General features: G+C 45.5%; 1 protein-coding gene across 3 annotated transcripts in view; it reads left to right on the forward strand.

Annotated features, from left to right (window-relative positions):
- The window catches only part of MANF (mesencephalic astrocyte derived neurotrophic factor), a 62,785-nt gene extending 59,327 nt beyond the window's left edge, over positions 1 to 3,458 (forward strand). Inside the window, exon 4 of one of the 3 annotated variants that reach the window (XM_029599547.1) lies at positions 2,959 to 3,457. In XM_029599547.1, coding sequence (XP_029455407.1) covers positions 2,959 to 3,143 — 185 coding nt within the window. In that variant the 3' untranslated portion in view covers positions 3,144 to 3,457. Of the gene's footprint in view, positions 1 to 2,958 lie in introns of all 3 variants that reach the window. The other 2 variants (XM_029599545.1, XM_029599546.1) reach the window with 2 other exon arrangements.
- The last annotated feature ends 9,650 nt before the right edge of the window (positions 3,459 to 13,108 follow it).

A 13,108-nucleotide genomic window follows, 5' to 3' on the forward strand; every position in this document is an offset into this window, starting at 1 on the left:
TGTGCGACAGGGGTTCGAGGCTGGCTTTTTGACTGAGAAAAAAAAACTTTTCTTGTAAAGGAACATCTGTGCGTACCAGTGCTGGCTTACCTCAAATACACAAGACTGGTAAACCTGCCCGGAAAACCCATTGTTTCATCTCTTGACACAGTCCTTGAACCTGTGTGCATCTTTTTAGATCTTCTCTTAAAACCATTGATCCCCTCTACTTAATATTCCATTAAAGACAGTTACTTTTTGCAATTTTTGAGATGTACAGGTGGATGATGAATCTCTACTTGTAGATTTTGGCATTGAATCTTTATATAGTCATCCCTCAACATCATGTGTTGGATGAAATGAGAGATGTTTTGGCTAAATGACCTTTACCACAAAGGATCCCAACTTGAGTTTATCATTGAATTCCCCCAAATAGCTTTGACAAAGTTTTTGGCATTAAAGGCCAGCTCTTTATGCAAACTAGGGGTACTGCTATGGGTGCTGAAATGGACCCAGACATTGCTAACGTTTTTGTAGCCGCCTTTGAAACAAATGTTTATGGGAAGATCTTATCTATTGGAAATTTTATATAGCTGTCCTTGTGATATGGAAGGGGGGGCTGTTGAATTGCTGTTGGAGTTCCATCAGTGGTTGAACTCTCTTAATAGCCATTTGAAATTTACTCTCAACTATTCTGTTCCTCTCATGAGGCTTTCTATATAGTGGCCTTCAATCATCTCACCTACTAGAGTTTCCATCCAACTCATCTGAAATAAAATCTTCCTGTAGGCCAATTCCTTTGCCTCCAAAGGATTTTCTCTGATGTCCAAGAGTATAAATGTCAAGCTGTTATTATGGCTGAAAGATTTATACAAGAGGTTATCCATGCTCATCCATTAGATGTGCTTACCACAGGACTTTATATAGTAGCAGGGATCTACTACTGACACCTATCACTAGAAAGAACTAGACCAACAAACCTGTGTCTTAACATATTCCTCTTTCTGCATAATATGCCAAGTTATTCACTTCCATTTGCCCGTTTTTAGATCTATTTGCCAGTACCAGTCTTCCAGTGAGATTTGCATACATGAGGCCCCTATTTCAAATATTTATGGTAGTGCAGTTTAGCCTTCCATTTGATAAATCTGGCCACTGTTGAGGCTGATGAAGTATGCACAAATTGTGCCATTTGCACTATGAGGTATACCAATCACATTATGTCTCCTGAAGGGAGAAGACATTTACGACTAATCTTATGGCAAACTGTAAGTTACGCTTTGCAGTGTATTTGCTACAATGTCCCTGTGTATTGCAATACATCTGAGAAACCACGCAACCACTATGAACCCATCTCTTGGAACATAAGAGCTGTCTCAAGACTAAAAAAAAATCCATGCCCCTATGGTGTCTTCTTTTTTTGGGAAAAAGGACACTTGTTTGAGATTAGATGGGCAATTTTGGAGTGACTGGGGGGCATCTGGCCAAAATTTTATTGTGACGGGAGCAATATTGGATTTTTCGCATGAACACTGTTATGCCTAAAGGACTGAACGTGCCTATTGAGAGGAACCATTGTTTCTGATCCATCTTTCAGTGGGTCTTTGACAGCTGTCATTAGGTCAAACATCCCACTGACATTTATTTCGTTTGGGCTAGTGTCAGCTGTCACAGACATTAATCATACTCTTTCTGTAGTTGCACTAACATGGTTGTTATACACCTATACTCCTTTTAAAAATTATTTCTTAAAGCTGCACCATGTAGCATTCTCTATTCTGTGCTAATGCACCTTCTTAACAAAAGTCTATGGATGCCAGTAAACTTTGTATATAAATTGTGATAAGTTAGCTTTCAAAACAATGTTAAGGACAATTCTTTTTCTCTTAATCAGCTAAATGTGGGACATCTCAGTGTTTTTGAACCCCTAGAACAGAGCCTGTCTTGTCTCGAAACATAACGTTATGTTGGGTTTTCCTTTCAAGTTGGTGTAATTCAAGCACTCACAAGGGAAGTTATTGCTTTTATTTGCATAGCACAAAATTTAAAAAAAATTGGACTGCAGACAGATATGTGACAGCTCCAACATTTGGGCTGTTATGATGGTCTATTATATCATGCATTGAGATGTCATTCTAAGAAGAAATATATATTTTTCATGAATGTTTGAACTGTGTAATTTTCATTAAGTGCATTCATTCTGTTAACTGCTATTCTTCATGATTTGCAATTTGTATAGTACTACCAGGCATGCACAGCACTTTATAGACGTATGAGTCCTGTTCTTTGGAGATTATAGTCTAGTCAAGACAGAGGGACAAGATACGCAGGCCATCTTTGGGAAAAACTAAAAAGGGTAGGCATTAGGTGGAATTGAGGAAAGGATAATTGAGTAAAACTGCAAAGAATGAGGCCTCTTAAAATCTGAAATTATTCCCATCCTTCCATTTTATTCATATAGCCTTAACATTTTCCCCAATTTTTGAAACAAAAGTGTAAAATTTCAGAAAAGCATGCAAGTAAACCCTAAAGTGCCTTCCTTTCACACACCGCTCAAACATAGTTATATTGAGAAAGCAAAGAGGCACCATCCTTAGTCAGATACATTACTAGAGATAATGCAAAAAAAAAAAGGCAAGTATGGGTTTAAGGAAGAAATGCTTGCTAGGAGCTTTCTCTCCCAGACCACACCCACCATTTACTGGATAGGCCCAGCAAGAAGTTAGAGGGCAGCAGTATGCAGAAGAGAACCCTGAAATTACAGGGACAATAACTTTTATGAAGGACTATGTTAAATGTGTACACCCACAAAAGTATTTTGTCTTAATCTACTATTGGGTCACAAGGAGGCAAAAATACTTTAATATAATGCGTGGATTACCCAAATTCCACTCTGTTCTCAGCAGGTCCACTTGTGCCCTGTAGGCATACATTTTAACAGTACTTTAGTTGTTTTCTCATGATTTTCTTCTTCCTCAGATAAGCAGATAGATCTGACCACTGTGGACCTAAAGAAACTGCGTGTGAAAGAACTGAAGAAAATTCTTGATGAATGGGGTGAATCGTGCAAGGGTTGCGTTGAAAAATCTGACTATATTCGCAAAATCAATGAACTCATGCCAAAATATGCACCAAAGGCAGCCAATGCACGGACTGACCTTTGACCTTTCCCCATCAGCACTTGACATGGGGACCTAGCTCACACAGCCAACTTTGGACATTACTTTGGATTTTTTTTTTATCCTCTTGGTGTCTTGGTGTTACTTTTTATTGTAACTTATTTTTAAGGAGACCTCAGACCACATTGGACTTAAATCTAGCAGCTGCACTTTCTGTCATCAAATGGTATTTTTACAGTCAGTTTCTACCTGTGATTTTCGTTTTGTTTTCTGAGTACTTAATACAGCTGAGACACATGGGATTTTTTTTAAAAATTACAATAAAAAATGCTCATAAAAAAAATGTCACTTGCGATATTTTGGGAGTCAGTCCACTGGGAAGTGCGATGCTTTATTCATGCCGGTTTTGTTTTTTTTGTTTGTTTTTAATTTTTAGTTTTCAAAACATACAAGTTAGAAAAAACTGTGTGCATTGGAAACCTAAAGAAAAACCAAAATTATAAGACAAAATACCGAAGTTACCAGTTTAAGAAATGTCATATTATATTTTCTTTATAGTCTCAAACAACATAATAAAGGGGAAAAAAAGCAGAAAAGAATAACAAAGCATTAAATGGAAAAAAGGCATACCATAAGAGAAGCCACCTTACACAATTCTGGTTAAGACTTAATACAGACTATGTGGGACCAATCAAATCAACTAACAGCTTTGGAGTCCAGAAAGGATTTCAATTGTGCAGGAATAAACAAAACTATCATCAGATTTGACAATGCACTTACATTCACTTTGTTACCCATGTGACTCCCAATGCAAGAGTATCCTGTCAAGATGATAAACCTCTCCTTTTTTTCTTGAGTGATTTTTTTTTTATATATATCTGGAAAAACCCTTTGACTGTGAAAACTTAAATTACAAAAATATAATCACATAACCTTACTAATGTCCTGCTCAGAAATAAATATAACTAAGAGTACAATCCTGAATTTTCCAAGAATTAGATTAAGTTCCACACATCAAAGAAATATTTTTTAAGAGTAACAAATAGTAATTCTCCCATTACTTCAGCAAAATTCACGAACCTAAGGCTCAAGTTTCTATTTTCAGTTTTCAAACATTTCAGGCCTCCTAGAAAGAAGTTCTGATTTTTTTTTTTAACCACCAAAGCATTAAAGCTCAGTATATTTAACAGTTTGTATAGCTTGATTTTATTTATTAGCTTCTATTATAAGATGGTCATGCCTCTTCACCATAGGTTCTAGATTCATTGAAACACTCCAGTTTTTATTTATTTTTTTTGGAACATTAATTCTCTAAATCCAGCCATTAGTTCCCACAATGAGTCTAAAGTCACTAGTGCTGGGTTTAGAGAAGGACTCACCAGTGCAAGGAAACTATTCTAAGGGAGACTAAGGTTCCTGCTGTATTTTTGGCTTCACCAGTGCCCATCCTAAACTGCGTCAGACCCGGAGAGAAACTCACACTTCCTCCCTCAGCAAATTGTGCCTTTTCCCCCAATACATTGGCACTATGCTTGGAAGAGCACCCTCCTCCACCGTTCCAATTACCTCATCAGACAGTGCTGCAAGCAGTTCACATGATGAGCCTTCCCTCTCAGCCGACGGGAGCCACAGATCCAGAGGGCTAAGAGAGACTTCCTCCCCTAACAAACCAAGTGCTCCTTTGCCAAGATTCACAATGGGGATGTAGCCCCCGGAGATAGTGGCTCTGAGGACATGAAGGTTGAAATGAGCTGCTGGCCATTGAGGTGAGTTGGCACGGAGGGAAATACCCTCACCTTCCCCTTTCTCTGGGATGGCATATTGAAAAAGTTTACAAAGCATTAGTGGCAATGCACAGCAGCTAAAACATGTCATCCCTCAGGTGGCCATCTTTTCCTTCAGTATAGTATATGTGAGCTCTTCAACTATAGTACTGTCCCAGGAGGTCTAGGCATTGTAGATGCTTTTGGTATAGGATATGGCAAGGGTTCTAGATTGAATTTAGTGAATTTTCTACTATACAGAATACTTCCAGAGCAAGGAACCAGTTCTGGAAACATGTAAATGCAATGTGTCACGGAAGTGTGTGGGATGAGTATATCTTAATATGATTACATACAGCGACAGCTTGTTCCCCTATTATGGGAAATTTCCTCTGTATCCCATCCAGGCCAGTAGGTTGTCTCTTCCACCTACCGTAGCAGCAGATGGAGAAAGAGAAGGCTTTTCTATGCTGCATTTCCTCTCTTAAAGGCTGGAGCACTAGGGTATTTCTCTGTATCCAGCAAGTAGAGCAACAGGAGGAGCAAAAATGCCCTATGAACAGGGCTTATTGAGAGTTCAGTTTCCCTACAGAGGATTTTTTATTGTAGAACGGGAGCTTCAAGGTGAAGGCTGCAAAGGTTTCTTCCCCTTGAGGAACCAACCCAGAAAAAGGGTTAGGTCTTCAAACTATTCCTGAATACTGAGAGAGGCAAAAGGGGGAACTGGCTCTGGAATGCAGCAGTTGTCTTGAACAGGATGCAAATTTTTCCAAAAAAAAGCAAGTTTTCAGCACCACTCTTTAGGGGGGAAACACCTGCCCAATACAGTAAATACTGAATCAATAGTTGGTACTCTGTCTACTTAACAGTACTTAGTTCTCACCCTCAATATTAATGGGAGAAGGGGCCTGATATTCAGTATGGTTTTATCAAAATTTACAAACTGTTCTGGGATTCTTTCATAAAAATGTACATCCAAGAAAATTGCTTCCTAGTGCAATCCCAAAACATTTTTCAACTTAGATTAAGGTCATCTCTGTTGTATGAAAAGCAACCCAAACTATTGGCTGAAAAAACAATTTTTATGCTGGAAAAACACTTCAGTCTAGTCTTTAACAGGTAACAAAATACAGAAGACCACCAAGGTGCTCTTGGATTATAGCCTGGATATTAAACATTTTTTGGCATACTCAAGGCAGTATCTAGGGTCAACTGTCACTTGCAGTTGCTTCCTGCTTTCCTTTGCTGTGCTTAGCTAATTGGAAGATGGTAATTTCAAGGTTGGTGGTATAACTTTCTCTATCATTTTAAGGCAGGTATTCCCAAACCTTTAGCCAATGTGATCCCATTTTAACACTTAAATTCTGATGCCCCCAGAGAACAACCAAAATAAATTAGCAGGAGTGGGATCTATCTACAATATCACCGCATTCCAGCAGATCCTCTCTCTCAACCTCTACCCCATCCAGTAGACTCCTCTATTAACCTGCAGCTGCTCTCATTTTATGTCCTCCCCAGCCCACCCCTTCAGCCCTTTTTACAGTCCCACAGCTGATCCTCTGCCTTCCTCATTCCATTCTCCATATCCTATCACTTTCCAGCCTCACCACCTCCTGTCATCCCTCTAGCTGATCTCCAATCACCTCCCACCTCATCTCACATCCTCCAGTCAATCTTCTTTCCCCATCTCTCACCCTCTACAGTCAATGTCTCCAGCTGAACCAAACTTCAAACCTCTCCTGCAGCTGATTCCTCTCTTCAATAGCACCTTCTCTAAACATCTGCCAAGGCCAGTGGTAATATTTTCCTTTTGGTCCTGACCAAAAGGTGGATGTCAACTGGTGGGAAGAGAGGGTAGGCAGGTGCAAGGGCAACATTTTCTTTTTGGGCAGCTTCGGTGGTGGGTGAGGAGACAGGCTGTGGTAATCTTCACTGGCCCATGCGCACTCAGTCTTCTCCTCCCCTCATGATGGTCCCAAGCCCGATGGTCATCTGCAAGTGGCAGCAGCATGAGGCCTATGAGCTGGTGAAAGCTCACAGGCTCTGCAATGGCCCTAATTCCTCCTCCCGCAGAGCTTCGTGTTACTGCAGAAACTTGTGAAGATGGGGCCACTGTAGGGCATGTGAATGTGTTCTGGCTTGCAGGCCCCAAGCTGCCTTTCACTACTGCTGCTGCTTCTGAGGCCTGAAGATCACTGTCATTTGAGGTACTTGGGATTCCAGTAGAAAGTTGTGTGAAATGGGTCCTGACCTAGAGTTTGGGAAGCCCTGCCCTAGATCCTTTTACCTGCTCCACAGAAAAACTGCATGATTACTTTCTATGTTTGTCTTGTCTGGTTCAAGTCTAACTCTGTGAGAGTTCACCTTTGTACAGAGATGGGTCTACTTTCTACATGTTGGTGATTAGCACCAATTGCACTGCCTTTAGTTGTCTGGTGAATCCAGGGCTTGCTTCATTTGAAGCCTCCCATCAGGCCTCCAGCTTTGTCTTGGGACTTCAACATAGTTTTGTTCCAGCTGTTGAAAGTTCCCTTTGAGCCATTGTGCTCCTGTGCCCTAAAGAACCTAACCTGGAAGGTTCTATTTGTGGTGGTGGTGGTCACTTCAGCACGCAGGGTTAGTGAGCACCGGGCTCTGATATACAAGACCCTATACAAGCCTTTTTCATATTAGGGTAGTTCTGCTCACCCATCTAAGTTCTTGATTAAGTATGTGTCTGAATTCCATCTTAACCAGTTAAGCGTCCTTCCAGTGTTTTATTTTTTCGTGAGGTGCACAAGTGTTGCACAGTTTTAACTGTAAGAGAGCCTTGGACTTTATCTGGAGCAGAATGAAGCCCATAAAATGTCCCCTCAGCTTTTTGTTTCTTTTGACATCAACAAATTGGGGATTGCCATTGCCAAACAGACTTTTTATTCAATTGGCTAGCAGATTGCATTTCCTTCTATTAGGCCCAGGCAGGCAGGCTTAAATCTGGTTCCCGTTGTTAAGGCTCTCTGTCCAAGCCAAGGCAGCATCTATGGCTCACCTATGATCATTCCCCATGGAGGAAATCTGCAAAGTTGTGCCATGGATGTCTCTCCACGTGTTCACATTTCAATACTACTTGGATACACGTGGCTGATGCAGCAATAGATTTGGCTAGTCTGTCCTGTGGAATGTTTGAAGTGTTGAACCCAACTCCATTTCATCCTAGGGCCTGTTGTTTTTGTTCTATGCTGACCCTCATATATAAGATAAAATGGAATAAAAAAGCTTTCCTAGTGTATAGCAGATGGACTCAGGACCAATGGGTATAGTGTACTCCTGATAGCAGTTGGAGACGGATCAGATTTCAATCTGACATCAGCCCTAGTACATATACACCTGCAGGAAGTGCAGCTCTTCAATATTTTCCGTCTCCATAGCAGTTCGGGACTCTAGGCACGCTAGCGCAGCGTTAGAGTAATTTAGCAAAGAAAACCAAAACAAGAAGAAATCTTACCTCTATAGACAAGCCCCGCTCTCCTGTGGTGACACCCATTGGGTCCCTCCCCCAGTTTAGAATTCCGAGGTGATTTCCGCGATCCCTCGGAGGTAAGCCTCAGTCCGGTGGCCGACCCTCGGTGGGGACCTAGCCCCCGACATCGGGTGAGGCTGAGAGGCAGCGGGTGCAACTTCAAGCACAGCGGTGAAGGTATTTCCCTCCCCCCCCCCCCCCCCCCACACAGCCGGAGACTGCCTGGAACGAGACCGGGAAGTGCCGAGGCAAGGTAGAAATCTATTTAAGGGTCTCCGAAGCTCGAGGAGTCGCACAGGTTGCCAGCCAGGAACAGTGCCACCGGGTTGATCTGCCCTAGCAGGGCTAGACCCCGGTCAGATCCGAGGGTCCTCCCACGTGGAGACCCTCTGAGGTGGTCGTCATATTGTCTGCGTGGTCGCCGTCACCATTTTGACCTGTTCGCCGCCCTGTCCACTGTCCCGATCAGTGCACACAGAGGCGAGCCGTGCACACAAATACCTTGTGCGCACAACGTCGCGCGCCTAAATACCATGCGCACAAGCGACGCGCATAGCCACGTGCTTACTGTGCCGGGCGCATAACTTTGATCTGTGCACACAACAGCGCGCACGTCTCCCTGAGCGTGTACCAATCCTACGCGCACAACTTCAATGCACCGGAGTGCATAACTGTATTTTACATGCACAAGCCATGGCACCACCGGAAAAGAAGCTCAAGGCTCAGGGCCTTTGCCCAGCATGCCACATTAGAGTTCCACAGCTCTATACAGTGCGAGGAGGCTCTTGGGGATCCAGCCCATGGCCATCCCCAGCCGGTACCGGCTTCCAGCTTCTCGAACAGTATGCCGGACCTAGGGGGCTCCCCAGGAACACAGCGCCTCTTAATTTAGACCCAGCATCTATCTCCTGGGTGGAATTCTTCAAAGGCCTGCATACCTTCGTCCACATACAACCGGGGCTTCCAATAATACAGCCACAGCCTGCGCCAGAGGACCTCAACATTCCGGGACCCTCTGCCCAGGGAAGCGATTCCAACGCCCAGAAGCCCCACCTTCGGGGACACGGACAGTTCAGATGAGGAATCAGAACCCCTGGAAGAAGGGGAACTCCCTCCGGGGACAGAGCCACACTGAACCATGAGGCGCTTCTTCACCAAGGACAAGCTTCCAGACCTGGTCACAAAAAGCTTGAAAGAGCTCGCTATCCCGGGCACAAGTGCCTCGGGGGAACCTAAGACGAATCCCCTACTAAAGGGATTCCGTCGACCTCCCATCATTTCCCACTATTACAAGCCGTCCAGCAGCTAATTGACCTGGAATGGGATGCCTCTGAGACTACATTCAAAGGGGGACATGCCCTGGCAGCCATGTACCCTCTGGACCCAGCTGCAAAAGATCTCCTGGCATGTCCAAAAGTGGATGCCATGGTCTGAAGCGCACTACTATCCCAGTTGAGGGAGGAGCAGCACTCAAGGATGCTTAAGACAGACGTCTGGAATCCATCCTCAAACAGTCTTTTGATGTCTCTGCTATGTCTCTACAGATCACGGCCTGCTGTGCCGTGGTGACACGTGCCTGCTTATCACAGACCAGGAACACCATTCCTGGGGAAGCCCTGGAACCAGCAGTATCATTCCTCATGGATGCCGCTTCTGATCTGGTGCGCACCGCAGCTAGGGGAGTGTCGTCAACTGTGGCAGCCAGAAGACAACTCTGGCTCCGAAGTTGGTCGGCCGACACATCCTCCAAAACGAGACTCACAAGGATGCCCTTCAAGGGAACCCTCCTGATAGGAAGTGAACTAGAGAAACTAGCCAACAAATGGGGCAAATCCCTACTGCTGCGGCACCGGAAGACAGGAATAAGAGAAACCAGCGACCCTTCCCCTGAACTTCCAGGGGCAGAGGATCACAGCGCTTCAACCCAAACAGAAGCACATATCAAGCGGCTTGCCCCGCAGGCAGGAGCCAGTCCTTTCGGAACAAGCACAACAAAAGGGGAGCCAGCTTGGGCACAGGCCCCAGCCGCACCCCACAATGAAAATCAGCCGACCCGTCCAAAGGAAGAAGCCATAGGGGGCAGACTTGTCCTATTCTACCAAAGATGGGTCGAGATAACTTCAGACAAATGGGTCCTAGCCATCATTCGAGAGGGATATTACCTGGATTTCCACCACCTCCCTCCGGACATGTTTGTGGAATTCCCCTGCCACAACCCTTCCAAGAGGATGGCAGTGGAAGCTACACTGACCAGATTGCTAGCCTTAGGCTATAACACCGGTGCCCGCACAACAAATAAATACTGGACATTATTACATCTATTTTATCATTCCCAAGAAAGAAGGAAGGTTCAGGCCCATCCTGGACCTCAAGTCTGTCAACCGCCACCTGAAGATTCCTCGCTTCCGCATGGAAACCCTACCCTCAGTAATAAGGGCGATGCAACCGGGAGAGTTCCTTACATCCCTGGATCTGTCAGAAGCCTACCTACACATTCCGATCCATCAAGAGCATCACCATTTTCTACACTTCACAATCCTGGACCGTCGCTACCAGTTCCAGGCACTACCATTTGGGTTAGCCACAGCACCCCCGGACGTTCACCAAAATCATGGTGGTAGTGGCAGCAACACTGAGGAAGGAAGGAATCCTCGTACACTCTTATCTAGATGATTGGCTGATCAGGGTGACATCCCCAGAGGAAAGCCACCAGGCGACCAACAGTCAAAACTCTACTGGAGAGCCTCGGGGGGGGTGGTCAACACAAACAAGAACTGTCTGCAACCCTCCCAATCTCTAGAATACTTGGGAGTCCGGTTTGACACCAAACAAGACAAGGTCATCCTGACACCGACAAGGAGATCAAAACTGATGACCCAGTTGCGAACCCTATTGAGCGAGCTTCGCCCCACAGCATGGGACTACCTCCAAGTCCTTGGCCTCATGGCATCCACACTGGAAGTAGTGCCATGGGCAAGAGCTCACATGAGACCCCTACAGCACTCACTACTATCACGATGGAATCCGCTGTCCCAGAACTACACCGTATGTCTTCAGCTCCCGGACAAAGTGTGGACCCAACTACGATGGTGGCTACAAGAAGGCCATCTGAGCCAGTGAGCGAGACTATCCTCAACAACCTGGATCCTGCTCACCACGGACACCAGCCTACGAGGATGGGGAGCACACTGCCAGGAGCTAACCGCCCAGGGACAATGAAACAAAAGAGTCGGGATGGAACATCAATCACCTAGAAGCCTGGGCAGTCAGACTAGCCTGCCTACGGTTCGGTCACAGACTCCGAGACAAATCAGAGTAATGTCGGACAACGCCAAAACAGTGGCCTACATACAACTGTCAGGGAGGAACCAGAAGCCAACAGGTGTCTCTGGAAATAGACCCCCTAATGACCTGGGTGGAAGCGAACCTTCAAGAGATCTCGGCCGTTCATATCACGGAGAAAGACAACATCGCTGCGGATTAGCTCAGCAGAGAAAGTCTAGACCCAGGAGAATGGAGGCTGTCGACCACAGCATTCCAATTATAGTAAACCGTTGGGGAACACCTCCATAGACCTCCTGGCAAACCAGTCCAACGTCCAAGTGCCCAGCTTCTTCAGCCACAGGCGGGAGCCCCAGTCCCAGGGAATAGATACCCTGGTACAGACCTGGCCACAGGAAACTCTATTATACAACTTCCTACCGTGGCCCCTATTGGGCGCAATCATCCTCAAGAGAGAACACCACAAGGGACCAGTACTTCTAGTGGCCCTGGACTGGCCAAGAAGACCTTGGTACGCAGACATGCAAAGGCTGCTGACAGGGAGCCCCCTCCCGCTGCCTCCACACAGAGACCTGCTCCAACAAGGACCGATCCTCCACGAGGGTCCAGCTCGATTCTCTCTTATGGTCTGTCCATTGAGAGGACTCGCCTGAGGAAGAGAGGATACTCGGGGACAGTAATTGACACCCTGCTCCGAGCACGCAAGTTCTCCACTTCCCTAACATACATATGGATTTGGAAAGTATTCGAAGCCTGGTGTGAGGACCATGACATCATTCCACGCTCAGTCAAAATTCCTGCGATTTTGGAATTCCTGCAGAACGGCCTACAGAAGGGATTGTCTCTCAACTCCATCAAGGTACAGGTGGCCGCATTGTCATGCTACGGAACCAAGAGCGAGAGCGGCAGCATAGCCTCTCACCCGGATGTCTCCTACTTTCTGAAAGGAGTCAAGCAGATCCGACCACCCCTAAAGTGGCCGGTGCCTCTTTGGAACCTCAACCTGGTCCTAGATTTCTTAGCAGGAGCCTCCTTCAGACCTCTTCACGGCCTGCTTTTCCGACTATTAACATTGAAGACAGCCTTCCTGATGGCAGTCTGTTCGGCCCGTCATATCTCCGAGCTACAAGCACTATCCTGCCGGGAGCCGTTCCTCAGACTCACCCTGGGAACCATCCAGTTACGCACAGTCCTGTCCTTCCTCCCCAAAGTGGTTTCTCACTTCCATTTGAACCAAACCATCTCGCTACCGTCTCCAGATGAGCATAAGAATTCGGAAGAGTCTAGCAGTCTACGCCACCTCAATGTCGGCAGACTCCTAATTAGATACCTGGAAAGGTCGGAATCCGTATGAAAGACGGACCATCTATTTGTCCTTCACAGCGGGAAGAAGCAAGGGAAAGTGGCCTCGCGAGCAACCATAGCCCGCTGGATCAAAGAAGTCATCAAGGTGGCCTACGTAGAAG

The sequence above is a fragment of the Rhinatrema bivittatum genome, chromosome 4 (genome assembly GCF_901001135.1).
Source record: "Rhinatrema bivittatum chromosome 4, aRhiBiv1.1, whole genome shotgun sequence".
NCBI classification, from domain to species: domain Eukaryota; kingdom Metazoa; phylum Chordata; class Amphibia; order Gymnophiona; family Rhinatrematidae; genus Rhinatrema; species Rhinatrema bivittatum.